Source organism: Gallus gallus, chromosome 19 (genome assembly GCF_016699485.2).
Source record: "Gallus gallus isolate bGalGal1 chromosome 19, bGalGal1.mat.broiler.GRCg7b, whole genome shotgun sequence".
Taxonomy (NCBI): Eukaryota; Metazoa; Chordata; class Aves; order Galliformes; family Phasianidae; genus Gallus; species Gallus gallus.
Window position 1 is genome coordinate 3673300 of NC_052550.1, and position 14696 is coordinate 3687995.

At 40.7% G+C, this 14696-nt stretch overlaps 1 protein-coding gene across 2 annotated transcripts in view; it reads left to right on the forward strand.

Moving 5' to 3' along the window:
- The window catches only part of ANKFY1 (ankyrin repeat and FYVE domain containing 1), a 31813-nt gene extending 17655 nt beyond the window's left edge, over positions 1-14158 (forward strand). For both annotated transcript variants that reach the window (XM_415742.8, XM_040650584.2), the window contains 13 exons: positions 231-329; positions 1076-1229; positions 2398-2566; positions 3882-4000; positions 4321-4477; positions 5716-5916; positions 6933-7109; positions 7545-7692; positions 7948-8038; positions 8940-9064; positions 9259-9405; positions 9869-9959; positions 10409-14158. In XM_415742.8, coding sequence (XP_415742.5) covers positions 231-329; positions 1076-1229; positions 2398-2566; positions 3882-4000; positions 4321-4477; positions 5716-5916; positions 6933-7109; positions 7545-7692; positions 7948-8038; positions 8940-9064; positions 9259-9405; positions 9869-9959; positions 10409-10541 — 1811 coding nt within the window. In that variant the 3' untranslated portion in view covers positions 10542-14158. The remainder of the gene's footprint in view (positions 1-230; positions 330-1075; positions 1230-2397; positions 2567-3881; positions 4001-4320; positions 4478-5715; positions 5917-6932; positions 7110-7544; positions 7693-7947; positions 8039-8939; positions 9065-9258; positions 9406-9868; positions 9960-10408) is intronic.
- The last annotated feature ends 538 nt before the right edge of the window (positions 14159-14696 follow it).

A 14696-nucleotide genomic window follows, 5' to 3' on the forward strand; every position in this document is an offset into this window, starting at 1 on the left:
CACAAACTGAGTAAACTTCCTGCCTACTTTTAGGGATGTGGCTTAGCAGTGGGTTTCTCGTATGAGGTGGATAGTAGGACTTAGTGACCTTAAATGGTCTTTTCCAACCTAAATTATTCCGTGGTACTTAAGAATGTGACACAGACACGCCTGCAGCCTTTAATCTGCAACTGGAGGTCAAATACAAAAATGCTAACAATTATTCTTTTTCTTTTTTTTTTTTTCCCAAGCTAATGCTCTTCATGCAACCAACAACTTGCAAATCATTCCTGATTTTAGTTTAAAGGACTCAAGAGACCAAACTGTGTTGGGATTGGCTCTTTGGACAGGTGTGTGCTTATGAAACAAGATGAAAATTCCCTATGATAGGGAAACTACAATGTGGACAAGATCATTTTGGGGACAAAACAGCCCTAAAACAGTGTTTATGGCCTGGCTCGTGCTGCTAATGAAAAGCTGTCAGGGAAAGCTTTAGATGATTATTTAGCTTCTGAAATAATGTTCACAACTGGCTTGCTGATTTCCACCCCTACAGCTTCATTTGTTCAGTAGGGGATAGCTTTTGGAGTCTCTTGCCTGCAGCTGTACTGCTTTATGGAATTGTGCCACTCTGAACTGTCAGTTATTTTTGTATGTGTTCAGCATGTTGTCTTTTCATGCTTATCTCCATGAAGGTCAGTATTGCTGCATTAACCAGCTTCTAGAACAAAGGGGAGGTGAGATACTTTTAAGTAGCTATGAGGTGGAATGGAACTTGGAATACTGATTCAGGAGATGCTTTCTTCTGTGAAACATAGAGGGGGGATGGTTTGTAGAAAAACAGATAGTGTTTGCATCCTAATGACCCTTAAGCTGTACTAGGATGGCTTATGAATGTAATACCAAAAGCTAATGTGTTTGTTGAACAGTAGTCCAAGATAGTATGAAGAATTATGCTAGATGTGGTTAAGGAGGACATTAAATTTATATGGACAAAAACGAACGGAAAATCTCTGCCATGTATTGTACCATGTTCTTTGTCTTTATTATTCTTTGGAGAGTGAAGGCAAAATACTAATGATCTCTAACTCTTCAGGCATGCATACAATAGCAGCTCAGCTGCTTGGATCTGGAGCATCCATCAATGACACGATGTCGGATGGACAGACTTTACTACATATGGCAATACAGAGACAGGATAGTAAGAGTGCACTTTTTCTGCTGGAACATCAGGCAGATATAAATGTCAGGTAAGATCTTCACTGATGTAACACTGAACTGGATATTTAGGAGCAGGTGTAATGACTGCCTTACTCATGAGTGGGAGCAGAGGAAGAGGTGCCGATCCAGTGTCTGTGGTCATGGTGACAGAGCTCAAAGGAATAACATGGATTTATGTTGGGGGGATCAGGCTGGGTGATAGGAAAAGGTTCTTCACCAGTGAGTGGTGGACATTGGAACAGGCTCCTCAGGGCACCAGGTGCCAAGGCTGCCTGAGTTCAAGGAGCGTGTGGGCAGTGTTCTCAGACAGAGGGTTTGAATTTTGGATGTCCTGTGTGTGAAGCCAAGGGTCAGATTTGAGTATTGTGAGATGTTCTGTAATTCTATTTAAAGGCTTGAAGTTGATTTCAGATGACTTATTTGGCCCTTCTTACAGTTGTACTAGTTAAAGCTGAGGGTTTACATATGTGAGCATTGATCTAAATATAGTTCCATTAGTCAATACATCCTCTTGAGGCTACAGTAGGAGGTTCCACCCTGATTCTAAGTAGAACATAACCCTCTGTAACAGAATGTCAAGTCCTAGAGACATAGTACTGAGCTTCTGTAGTCTCATCTATTTTGCCAGCTTGTTGGAGTGACGTGTTCTATTATCTGAGCTACTTAGATGTAGTCCCAGCAACAAGATTCACATAAAACTTGCCCACAAGTATATGTAGACAAGCTGATATTATACTTAAAACATTTATATGCCCACGTATGACTCACAGGCTGTCTTTGAAATTTGGCCAGCTATACCTCATGAGTGTCATTGGGACAAACTGCCTAATACAACTGTTCTAACTTCAGTGCCTTAACAGTTACTTCTGAGTGTTTGAAGTGTTACCGCAGTACGGATAAACCTGCTCCCTTCTGTGATAGTATAGTAGGCAGAGGGAACTCTGTTCAATCAGTGACTATAATTAAGGCAATGAAGATAACTCTGAGCTAAGAACGCTAATGTGAGTCTCAAACTTCAGAAATCTGCATAGTTGCTCTGAAATATTTAACATGGTAGGTTTGCTTGACTGAACATGGTCTTACCACAGCAAAAATGCACAGATGTGGAGATAATTCTTATGTTTGTAAACTACTGTAACAGTGATCATCAAATTCTTTCATGACGTAGTGACATGGTTTAAACTGCTCCTGTTACAGAACACAGGATGGAGAGACTGCATTACAGCTGGCTATAAAAAACCAGCTCCCTCTTGTGGTTGATGCTATTTGTACCAGGGGAGCAGATATGTCTGTGCCAGATGAAAAAGGAAATCCTCCTTTGTGGCTTGCCTTAGAAAACAACCTGGAAGATATTGCGTCAACTCTGGTAAGGCTGTTAGTTGACTTAATTTAGCCTTGTTTTTGTGTATCTCACTAGCAACAAACGGCCCACAAGTGGAAATTAAATCAAATGCATGAAAAGGGCGGAGTTGTCATATACTACATAACCTCTAGTGTTTTGGGTTTTTTTTAACCAGAATTTCCTTGTTCTTGGAAAGTCTTCTATAAACACTGTAATCTCTGTAGCCAAACACCTCACAGACACTATAATTAAAGTGAAAAGAGTAAGCTATCTGGATTCCTAATGCTGGAAGACAAGGTTCTACTAAAAATATTAGCTTGTAGCATGCCTGGCTTGTGTAATAGTCACCTTCCTGGATAAAACTGGACACTTGTATATTTGCTTTGGAGTACGTGCTACTTTTTATTGAATCTTAATTCTATCAAGAGTGCCTTTTAAATGCTTATCTCAACTTCTTTAAGACTAGATTCTATTCAGGTATAAGTGATCCAGGAAGAAACTTGCTCAGAGATGTATGAAGGTTTGCTTAGTAAGTTTCTTCCTGGACCACTTATGCCTGCATAAAGTCTAGTCTTGGAAGGAGTAGAATTAAGTAGATTTCCTTTTGTCTTCTTCATAAGGAAGGTCACTCAAAACGTTTGTCTTTGATATCCAGTTATTGTCTGCTCGGAAGGGACAAGAACTTAAAAACTGTGCAGTTTAGTTGCACAATGCATCTTGCAGCTGTACTTGGCCACTTGTACTGGCATCAAGTAAGCATGCTTATGGAGTCAACACTTAAACTGCTTTTCTATAACATTGCAAATAGCTTGTAAAATGGTGTGGAACAAGTCTTACTGAAGTGCCACACTGCTCAAGTGGTGCTGTAGAGGGGAAATAACAATATCATGCATACAGTTCCTGAAAAAAAAAACCAAACAAAACATTAGCTTTCAGCTGTATAGCTGAATGTATTGCTAGAGATGCAAGCAGATGAGATTTAAAGACAGCTGCTGTTGTTAACTTGGCTTCGTTTTGGTACTTGTCATGAGGAGACAGTAACTTCACTTTCTAGCAAACTAAGAAGTCTCTGTTCAGAGTATTATGAGTTAGAAGTATGTGAATTGTTAGTAAATGCTACCTAATAAAGTATCATATAGTAGACCAATAAAACATAAGGCTGGAAGACATTAAAGTAGCTTCTTGAAATTTTATAACTGTCATAAGAACAGATAAGACATCTCGAATTCTACCTCCAAGGTGTAATATTTCAGAAATATTAGTCAAGGACTATGTAAAGTAAGGGGAGTCTGCTGGAGGTAGAGCAAACTTCATTGCCTCATTGTGCTTTTCCTTCCAGGTGAGGCATGGCTGTGATTCAACCTGTTGGGGATCAGGACCAAGTGGTTGCTTACAGACTCTTCTTCACAGAGCTATTGATGAAAACAGTGAACAAATAGCATGCTTTCTTATTCGCAGGTCAGAGCCCCCTCCTAAAACAAAAACTTTTGAATGTGCTTGTATTTACTTTCTTGTCATAAACTATTTTGAGTCAGTAACATGTGTCTACTTAATTAGACTTGTGGTGAGTGAATGGAACTTAAGGGAGCCTTACTACTCTTAAAAACATATTTTGTTATTTAAATTATCGTATTGTTGAGGACGAGTCAAATTCAAACCAGAAGCTTATGTTTACAGAAGATGCATCAGCAAATACTAAATCAGCTCTTGTAGGAATCTTTCTTACTTCTAACTGTTTGTCTGGGATAAATTTACTGACAGTCTTGTGCTTTTCTTAGTGGCTGTGATGTGAATAGTCCTAGAAAGCCAGGTCCTAATGGAGAAGGAGAAGAAGAAGCTCATGATGGACAGACACCCCTACACCTGGCAGCCTGCTGGGGTTTAGAAGAAGTGATTCAGTGCCTTTTGGAGTTTGGTGCCAATGTCAATGCTCAGGTATGGATTAAAATGGTGCAGTTTCTTCGATGCTGATTCTTCTAAGGTCAGTGTAGTGAAAATGAGCATTCTTTAACTGTATATTTTGCTTCATAGAAAAAGAATACCCTTCTATTATGACTCAGGTAGTGCAACAACTGGCTGCAGTTCTGCTTTTTTCCAGTCCATTGTTACCATGACTAGTGTTCTTCTATGCATGTGGTCAGTTCTGTCAGGAAGTCCTGCTGAAGAAAAATAGTGATGCAGAGAACTTCCTGTAGTATAAGGGTTGTCTTTTATTTGGTGATTTTTTGTTCATCATTTTGCTCATCTGCTCAGAGTGTGAATGGAAGGCAGGAGCGGGGCTGTATTCTGCAGTAAGTAAGCAGTTGATCAGCTAAACTGTAAAACTCTACAATATTTGACTCTATTAGGTTGCTTGGGAAACATTTTTCATTAAGTAAACTGAGGTGATGCAATTATGAGCTACACTTAATTCTTGATCACACAGTAATCCTTAAATAGGAGCATGGCAAATAGCCAGAAGATAAATGAATATGCAGCCTTGTTAGGTCCTGATGCTGTTGGAAGTGGCATTAAAGAGGGACTGAACAAATAGTTGCAAAGCTGCCATGGCTGTAAACTACTCCCTAATGCAGACAAGTGATTAAACACTCTGATTTTGATAAGCCTATACTGTTTGCATAACAAAAATACAAGTGCCAAACACTTGTATTTTTCAGTGGGTGAACTTCAAAAGTGTCTAGCTTCCTTCAGAAAACTTAGCACTAGTGCCTGAGTGTCAAGTTAGGGAAACATCTGTACTGCTGAATCTATGGAAATGATACTTCAGGTTTGCATATTGTTTGTACGTTGTTCCTTCAGATAGAAATTTATTTCTATGTGTTGTTACTATTACAAGGTATAATATAAACTAATGCTAGTTTGAAAGCATTCTCTTATAAAGCCTGGCTGCTGTCATGAATGTACAGAATGCCCCTAAAATGTCTGATTGCTTGGGAAACATTACTGTCAGCAACTTAAAAGGCTGTGTAGCTCAGAGGATTTGGAGGAACAAGTAACAGTTTGCTTCACTAACACTATGGATATGAGCTCCCACTGCAAATGTTTCATGTCCCACTTGAAGCCTTCTGAGTATGTCACAAGCACTAAACTGAAAAACTTCCGTTATTTTTCAGAGATGAGAAGGATTTATGTTCCTGCATCTTCATATAATAAACTTCCTGGTTTCTTTCTAGGATGCAGAAGGAAGAACTCCAATTCATGTTGCCATTAGCAACCAACATAATGTTATAATTCAGCTTATGATTTCACATCCAGAAATTAAGCTAAATGTACGTGACAGGCAAGGAATGACTCCCTTTGCATGTGCTATGACCTATAAAAATAATAAGGCTGCTGAAGCTATCTTGAAGAGGGAGCCAGGAGCTGCTGAGCAGGTAAGCTGGAAGGATTTAAAGCATGCTAGTCTTCTTGCTGCTGCACAGGTGTGTACCACCAGCAAGTTCTGCTTTATCGTTTTTGTGACTTTGTATGTAGCAGTGTTCCCTGGAAGTCAGTTTTCTATGGCTGGATCTGTTAGGAAACTGTAGATGTGTGCCTGCTGTGTGTGAGTGAGAACATCAAAGCTTAGTGACTCATCAGACCTTCTTGTTGATACTAAACTGAGGTACATGCATAGGTATATAAAGAGAAAACTTATCTACTCATGCTTTGTTTCTGTAATGGTACATCACGATGTATGTGGCTTAGCTCTCCTTAAAGCTATCCAAAACAAACTCTGTCCTAAAATAATTAATTAGTAGATGTTAAACTGCCCAGCTGAACCATAAAACCTCCAACTGTATCTTCAGACTTGTAGTCTGACACTTCAGGCAGCTGTTGAGGAACTTCATCCTATGCTGTAAGTTTAAATCCTAGTGATTAACGGAGTGCTCACAGTTATACATCTGAAACATGGATACGTATACAGCAAGTTTTAAGCACGCTTTAATATCAGCTTCAATGCCAAGATCAACAACGTGCACCTGGTATTTAGCCAAAACTCAAACACAGTTTGCATCAGTGTGGCAGAATTGCGTGTTGCTTCTTTCTGCATTGTTAACTGTCAGACTGCCTCAAGTTAAACTCAGTTCAGTGAGACAGTCATTAACTGCTGCCCCATACGTACTACGACAGCTAACTCTTATCTGTAATACTTGCTAGTATGGCCAAGACACCATAAGGTTAAACTAGAAATGAAGCGGTCTGAAGGAGACTAGAGTCAGCATATGCAGCTGATAATTTCTTAGTTCAGCTTACTTTATAGTGGTATCAGTAGTTCTGTAATGCCAAGCAGCTGTAGGAACAAGACTCTACAGTTCACCTTGGGCAGAGTGAGCAAGTATTGCATCTCTTGGAATTTTGTTCTCCAGAAATGACAGTTGTTATGTTTTTTGTGCTCTTTCTGCTGCAGGTAGATAATAAAGGTCGCAATTTTCTACATGTAGCTGTTCAGAACTCTGACATTGAGAGTGTGTTGTTCCTGATAAGTGTACAGGCTAACGTAAACTCTCGGGTCCAGGATGCTTCTAAACTAACACCTCTCCACCTGGCAGTGCAAGCTGGCTCAGAGATCATTGTGCGTAATCTGGTAGGTACTGGGGAGTCATTTTCCCCATCTGCTTGAAATGTCTGTTCTCCCTTAATGCAAATTGTTTATAGGCTCGGGAAGTCAGGTGGAGGTGATGGCAGCTTCCTAAACAGAACTCAAGCTTGCATAAAGTTCACTTGGTTCAGATTGTCAGCTGAGCTGCATCGGTGGCCTTTGTATGAGCACATTTGATTTGCAGCAATCATTAGGTAATGTGGCTCAGCTTAAAGGAATAACCTTACCGTGTATTTGCTGCAGATCAGAATTGTGTACACAAGTTGTAGCAGCTTGGTAATAGCATCTTTTACATATTGGGTGGATACCTAGAAGTATCTCTGTACAGTGAAATCTTGTGCACTTCATTCACAGAAATAAACTATTGGCTCATAGCCCTGGAAAACATCTTTAAACATATTCCTTCTTGCGTCTTGACAGCTGCTTGCAGGTGCCCAGGTGAATGAACTGACAAAGCATCGTCAGACTGCTCTTCACTTAGCAGCCCAGCAAGATTTACCCACCATTTGTTCAGTCCTTCTGGAGAATGGAGTAGACTTTGCAGCTGTAGATGAGAATGGAAACAATGGTAAATTTCTGAAGTTTCACAAGTAGATGTACAGAACTTTAGTAGGCTTGCTAATAAAGTGGTAGAGAAAGCCCATTGAATGGGCTCACTTCTCCAAGATGAAAAGAAAAAGGACAGTCCAAGAAAACAAAGTTGTCAGGAATTTTGGAGAAGGAAGATGGGGATGTAGAGAAGGGAGTACTTAATTTTATCAGCGTGTAATTACTGTTGACATTGAACTGTTCAAATTCTTGAAGCTTCTCTCCTATTTTTCAGCTCTTCACCTGGCAGTGATGCATGGCCGTCTGAACAATATCCGGGTCCTTCTCACAGAATGCAATGTAGATGCTGAAGCCTTTAATATTAGGTAACTAGTGTAGTGTTTTAATAAGCTAAAAAAAAAGTGTTTTTTGACAAGTGCCCTGGTATCATTAGACACTATACGTTATAGTTGGTTGTGGGAAGGGAGTGTCCCATTCTACCCTGTGCTAGTGTGGTCTCTCCTCAAGTACTGTGTGCAGTTTAGGTCGCCACAACATCTGGGGATATAAGTCTACTAGAGTGCCTGAAGGAAGGCAACAAAGATACTGAAAGGTCTAGAAAGCGAGATGTATGAGGAGTGGCTGAGGGCACTTGGTTTGCACAGCTTAGAGGAGGCTGAGGGAAGGCCTCTGGATGACCTATAGCTCCTCACAGCAGAGCAGAGGGGCAGCACCGATCTCTGCTCTCTGGTTATAGTGACAGAAGCTGAGGGAACAGCATGGAGCTGCACTGGGGAGGGTCAGGCTGGAGGTTAGGGAAAGGTTCTTCGCCAAAGAGCAGTGGGCATGGAACAGGCTCCTCAGGGCAGTGGGCACTGTGCTGAGCTGCTGGAGCTCACAAAGTGTCTGGACAGCACTCTCAGACATGCGTAGTGTTTGAATTTAGGGTTCTTATGTGTGGTTGTATTCAATGATCCTTGTGGGTCCTTTCCAACTTGGGATATTCTGTAGTTTTATGATTCTATAATCCAAGCCAAATATATTGTTTTGTATTTTTAAACTGTTACTGTGAAGTACTGAACTACTGCAGACAGTGTTGTGTGTAAGTAGTGTAGAAAACCACTTCCTCTTCTTGGCATGCATGAAGTACGTAGTTGTACACGATGTACTGAGTTACTTCAGTGTAGCTTTGTTTCATTAAACTAGCTTGTTACAAAAATTAGTTCACAATCGACCAAGTGTAGTTACAAGCAGACTTTGATTGGGATAATAAACTCTTCTCCCTAGAGGCCAGTCACCAATGCATATTTTGGGACAATATGGGAAAGATAATGCAGCAGCCATCTGTGACCTCTTCTTGGAGTGTATGCCAGAATACCCTCTAGACAAACCTGATGCTGAAGGAAACACAGGTAGGTGGGACTGAACAGCTATTAAACTTGAAAGTCACTCAAGTCATATTAAGCTGGACTAATGGGTGGTAGTACACTAATTACACAGTAAAATGTAAACATTGCACTGTAACTGAAGATCTTACCTTTGTATTGAGCAAAGTAATGAGACCTCCATTCAGTTGATGTTGAAGCATCTGGCTTTTATTTTCCAGTGCTCCTACTGGCATATATGAAGGGAAATGCTAACTTGTGCCGTGCAATAGTGAGAGCTGGGGCTCGTCTTGGAGTTAACAATAATCAGGGAGTCAATATCTTCAACTACCAAGTTGCTACAAAACAGCTTCTCTTCAGATTACTGGGTAAGTACTGCTTGCTACAGTTGGGAAGTGCTTTGGCTGAATTTGAGATGGCTTGGTGGAAGGAGGAGCTCTAGACATTCAATTTAGAAGACACTCATTCTGAAAGGACTTCTGAATGTTCTAATACTTTCAGTGAAGGATAGAAATGCTCATCTTCTAATGACAAACTGAAAAATTGCCCAGTGAAGCCCTGTCAAACTTGTCAATTTTTCCAGAAGGGTAACGTTCAAGGAGGATGCTGGCTGGTGTACTGGTCTAATGTGGCTTAAGACTGTACCACTTTATAACTTGTGCTATATTCATCACAGTGACTATGTATTTTCAACAAACAGGATGACAGCTACTACAAGAGTACTTAATTCTACTAAATGCCACCTAAAACTGTGGAAAAAGTTATCTTAGCATTACAGTATATTCAAGAGATGTCAAACACATTTTACCTGTACATTTTTACCTCTAACAGATATGCTGACAAAAGAACCTCCCTGGTGTGATGGCTCCAACTGCTACGAATGCACTGCCAAATTTGGAGTCACAACAAGAAAGCATCACTGGTAATGTGTGACACATCTTGCTGTGCTTACAAGGAAACAGATTTCTATTCCAAATGTAGCTAGTCTTGCTCCTTCTGGTGCTTTAAGAAGCCTTCATTTTAATGTAGGTGGATAACCAGTAAACCATTTGAAATATTCCAGTAGTTTAGGTTGCTCAGATCTGGCTTGTGGTCTGGTTAAAATCATATCTTAAGCAGTTCGTGCACTTACACTATCCTGGATTTGCTGGAAATGAGAAGTCATGTCAAGGTTAACTATAGTAGAAGATTCCAGTGTCTATTTTTGTTAGTGGGGCTGACTTGCTCTGAAAGGGGTGACAAAAAACAGCATTTCAGTTGCTGTTCTACCTTCTGTGGTGATGTTATCATTGTGAAAGGACACGGAGTGATAAAACCCCAGTATTCACTGAGGGAGAGCTCACTTCTCTCCTACCACTTTTCTATCAACAGCCGACACTGTGGACGCCTGCTCTGCCATAAGTGCTCAACAAAGGAGATTCCTATCATAAAATTTGATCTGAACAAACCGGTTCGAGTTTGCAACATCTGCTTTGATGTCCTGACTCTGGGAGGAGTTTCCTAGTATGCTGTGGAAGTAAAGGGATTTCCAGTCTGTTCCTGACAGCAGCTCTGCTTACAAGTCCTCTGGATAGGGAAGAGGAGGCCTATACATGTCTTCTGCAATAGACTGAACAAATTAAGGACCCTGTTTATGATATATTCTGGTATAAATGACTTTGTATGACTGTAAATGTGTTGGGCTGTGATAGACTTCACTAGGAATTCGAGTGGATTGTTGAAACCAAGTGACAAAATAATTTAGACCCTCTTCTAGTTGCAGTGGGGTGTGGAAGCTAAAGGCTGGTGTTTTGAATTGATGTAAAACAGGTCTGTCCTTGAGATGGTGCTTTGCACTGAGCAACTCTATTAAGTCCTGTTGCTTTCAGGCTGCTTAGTAGAGATGGCATTAAGTTTCAGGGTAACCAGGTATCTTTCTTTGCTTTGTCTTAAAGATTAACTTTCCCTTTCTCTAGAGAAGACTTCTTGTGAAGCTAGACTGAGCTGTTACAACCACTGTTCATTTCAAGAAACTCTTCAAAAATGGGAGTTAGTCCTAAGCATAGCTCAATAATTGTGGCCTTACAACAGAAAGCTTTACATCTGATGCAAAGCAGTCAGAATTGCAGATCCACATCTTGATACCTCCTCATTAGTGTTAGCATGTTCAAGAGAAGTGCAAGATTGTTTTAGCCAGAAAATACTCTTGCTCATACCTGTTAGAGCTGTCAAAGCCTACTTTGTTGCACTTTCATATCTCCATGACTAGTCCTTCCAATTCATGAAACTCATGTAAATGACCTTAAATGTGCTGAAAGGCTGAAGCTTATGCTAAATGGAGAAACACTAAAACTGGTTAAGTAGTCTAACTCACCATACAGCAATAAATGCTGAAGTGCTTTATGAATTCCATGAGGGAGAGTAGTGCTTTCCTTTGGAGACCCTGGTTAACTGCTGCAGGAGAGACAGTAAGCTCAGAATATGCTATGTCTCTGGGTCCAGTCTGAGCAGGATTGCCAGCCAGTGGGAGGTATTTGGAGGTTTCCTGTTAATATAAAGCCTCTGTTGTTGAGGGAAGGATTCTGAACTGGCAGTGGAGGGCCAGGCTTCTGGGTTATGCTGCAGTATTTTAATCTAAGCTGGTCATGTTCTCTTAAACATGCTGAATCTGTGAAATGCTTATGCCACATTGTCTAGGAAACCAATCTGCTGATAAACAAGGTTGTGGTTTGGCAGGCAAAGGCTTCAGTCAGAAGAAAATGTGGGTTTAAGCAGAACTATGTGCCATGTTAAGGCTTTCTTCATCCTAAGAGATCAATATAGTTTAGACTGAACTTGACATTCCTCACTTCTGTTCCTTGAACTGGTACGTGTTTACTTATAGACTGGTATATGGAGTGTTCAGTATGGAGAAGATGGTGACACATTGCTCTGTTTGCTCTTAAGAGTTAGATGAGATGATAAACCAGACTGCTGCTTTTATAGGAGACTTGCCTGAGGCTTTTTCTCGACTTTGTACAAGAAATGATGGGAAAGGGTATAAACACTATCATTTGCACAATGAATTTCACATCGTCTCACTTGATCTGCACTTTGATCTTCCAATATGCATATAACTGGAATCTCACTCTTTCAACACTAGAAAAGAGTAATGGATGATGCAATACAAATTTCCCTCACTGTTTTATGTCTGCTGCTGGCACGTTCCAGTAGAATGCCCTGTGTAAAGCAAATGGTCTGTGTAGCACCATTCCTAATATAAATGGTGCATTTCTGGCATAATGTCAGTTGCATTTTATGCTTAGGTGAATGAGGTGGGAGATAATGGTATCTGAAGCATTTAGCTGCATGCTACAGCTTGTTGAAATAGATTGTGGAAAACGTTTTCTAGTCAATGTCTTTCTGTGCTTCAAAATAACATTGATTGCAAGTCGCTGGCAACGAAAGATAACAGACTGCTGGAGAGAGTGCATTAGGCTACAGAATACCTGACTACAGTGCATTGCATGTGATCATGTTAGCTTCTCTTCTGGCTTTGAGCTGCTGTGCTTGAAAGACTTAAACATTGTGGTAGAGGAGTGTCCTTCTGGGGCTGCAGCTGGTGGGCTTAATCTAAATTGGAAAGCTCCACAACATTTTAAGTGCTTTAGCAATTACATTTTACCTTTTTGGTGACTTCCCTGATGGAAGAGTTAGAACAAGGATTCTATTCCAACAGACTAAGCAGCTGTTTAAATATTTTCTTAAAAGTCTTAATGAAAACTCAGTTAAACTGAACGTAAGGTGAAGACTGGCTAGTTGCTCTTTTTTTTTATGAAAACAGAGCATGTAATAAGACTGCCTGAAGCTTTGGGAAGGATCTGGGAAACTGAACTTAATGCTTCATTTGCCCTTTCCACCTTTCCAGCCAATATTCTACCAGCTTGATCTTTCCTACTGAAGTCTGCAAGCCAAGTTATGAGTATGGATAAACCAATACAGAGCCTGAAACATTCATTTAAATTCAAAGCAACTAAATATAGCAAATTTGATCATTTTTAAAGTGCCTTTGTGATTGTTTCCTTACAACCAACTCTATATAGCTTTCTGCCGGAGTTAAAAGGGAAAAGCTCACAACGTGAACCAAAATCCCTGTTTAGTTCTCATGTAGTTCAAACTTCAGCTTGAGACGTTGACCCCACCAAGCAAGTGGTGGGGCTCAGTCCTTTCTGCACTCTGCATAGCATTGGTCTGAAACATCAGATCTCAGATTCTTTTGGAGTTTTGCTGGCAATGCTCCACTGCAGAGGAGAAACTGTGAATGGAGGCACTTGGTAACTTCGTAGTGGTCAGCACATTTCTATCTCCATAAGCAAATGCACTTCCTTTTTGTAGCATACTGCAGTTGTGACCAAAAACCCCACTTCCCACTGCTGTCTTTAAGTGGTATCTCTTAACTCGAGACTTGAGTCTGCCAAGGATTGAACAGAAGGGTACAGAGAAAAGGAGGCATCCCTGGGAAGCGGTGCTTCAGAGCAGGCTTTGCGCACTTCAGCAGGGCTGCATGGAAAGTCTGTGGTAGTTCATAGTGTAGCTTTTTGTTCCGAGTCTGGATTCCTTCTGATTATAGTCATCCAGCACTTTTATACAAGCACAAAATGCGGTCTGGCTTAAGCTTCAATTTGTGTCTCTCTTTGAAGAAGGTGTAATCACTGCTTCGCACCACTAAGTGGAGTGAGAATGTTAGTGTTAAAGGTACTAACAGAGCGTAGCGAGCTGCTTGCTAAAAGTTGACAGATGCCTTAATGACTTCCTGTGCTGGAGATCAATGGCTCGTACAACTTCTCACATAGTGCTTAGAAATTAACATGTAACGACATGGGAGGCCCAGGCTGGATTTTTTTCTTAGTAGGCAACTCCTGTTTTTTCCTTTAACCAGCAGAGTTTGAATACTGCAGCAAACTTCATTAACTCAAAGCTTGTATGAGTGATTTAAATAAGTAATTGAACCTTCTAGCCTCCGTGAAATAGAAAAGGAAGTCTTACAACAATGGCATTTTATCTGCGATGTTTGTCTGGAGTCATTGTAAAAATGTATTTTTCCAATATGCATTACTTTGTTGTGTAATAATTCTACTTGTAATAAAATGCATAACTAAATAATGCATCGTGAGGTGGAAACCTGGCTGAGAAAGTACTTTCTCTCATGGACGCAGCTGCCCTGCTCTGAGCTGCTGCTACTGACCAGCCATGAGGACGTCCAGGGTTGTCAGATTCAATTGGGCACCACAGTTGATTCTCTGCAGTTGTCCTAGGTCTCTGTTTCCATGTTGTGGAGTTGTTACAGTCTTCTTTTGGCTGACAAGGCCTGGTGTTCTCCTAGTTCATGCTACGTAGTCATCTTGATTGCCTTACAGTAGACTTACCTATAGACCTTGTAAAACAGTCCTAACTTCCTGCAGGTCAGAGCTGTTCCACTGCCCTCAACTGCTCAGCTGCACTTAAATGGACAAGTAGGGCTGAGCTGACTCTAACATATTATTCATGCACTGTCACATACTGGCAGGCCCTTCTCTCTCTGGAAGAGCATGCAATTGCTGCAGCTTCACTCCAGAAAAAGAAAAGGAGCAGTGGTGAAACCAACCAAAGGCATTTGGAGATGGTGACGCGTTAGTCCCAATGGATTTTAAAAAGTACAGCT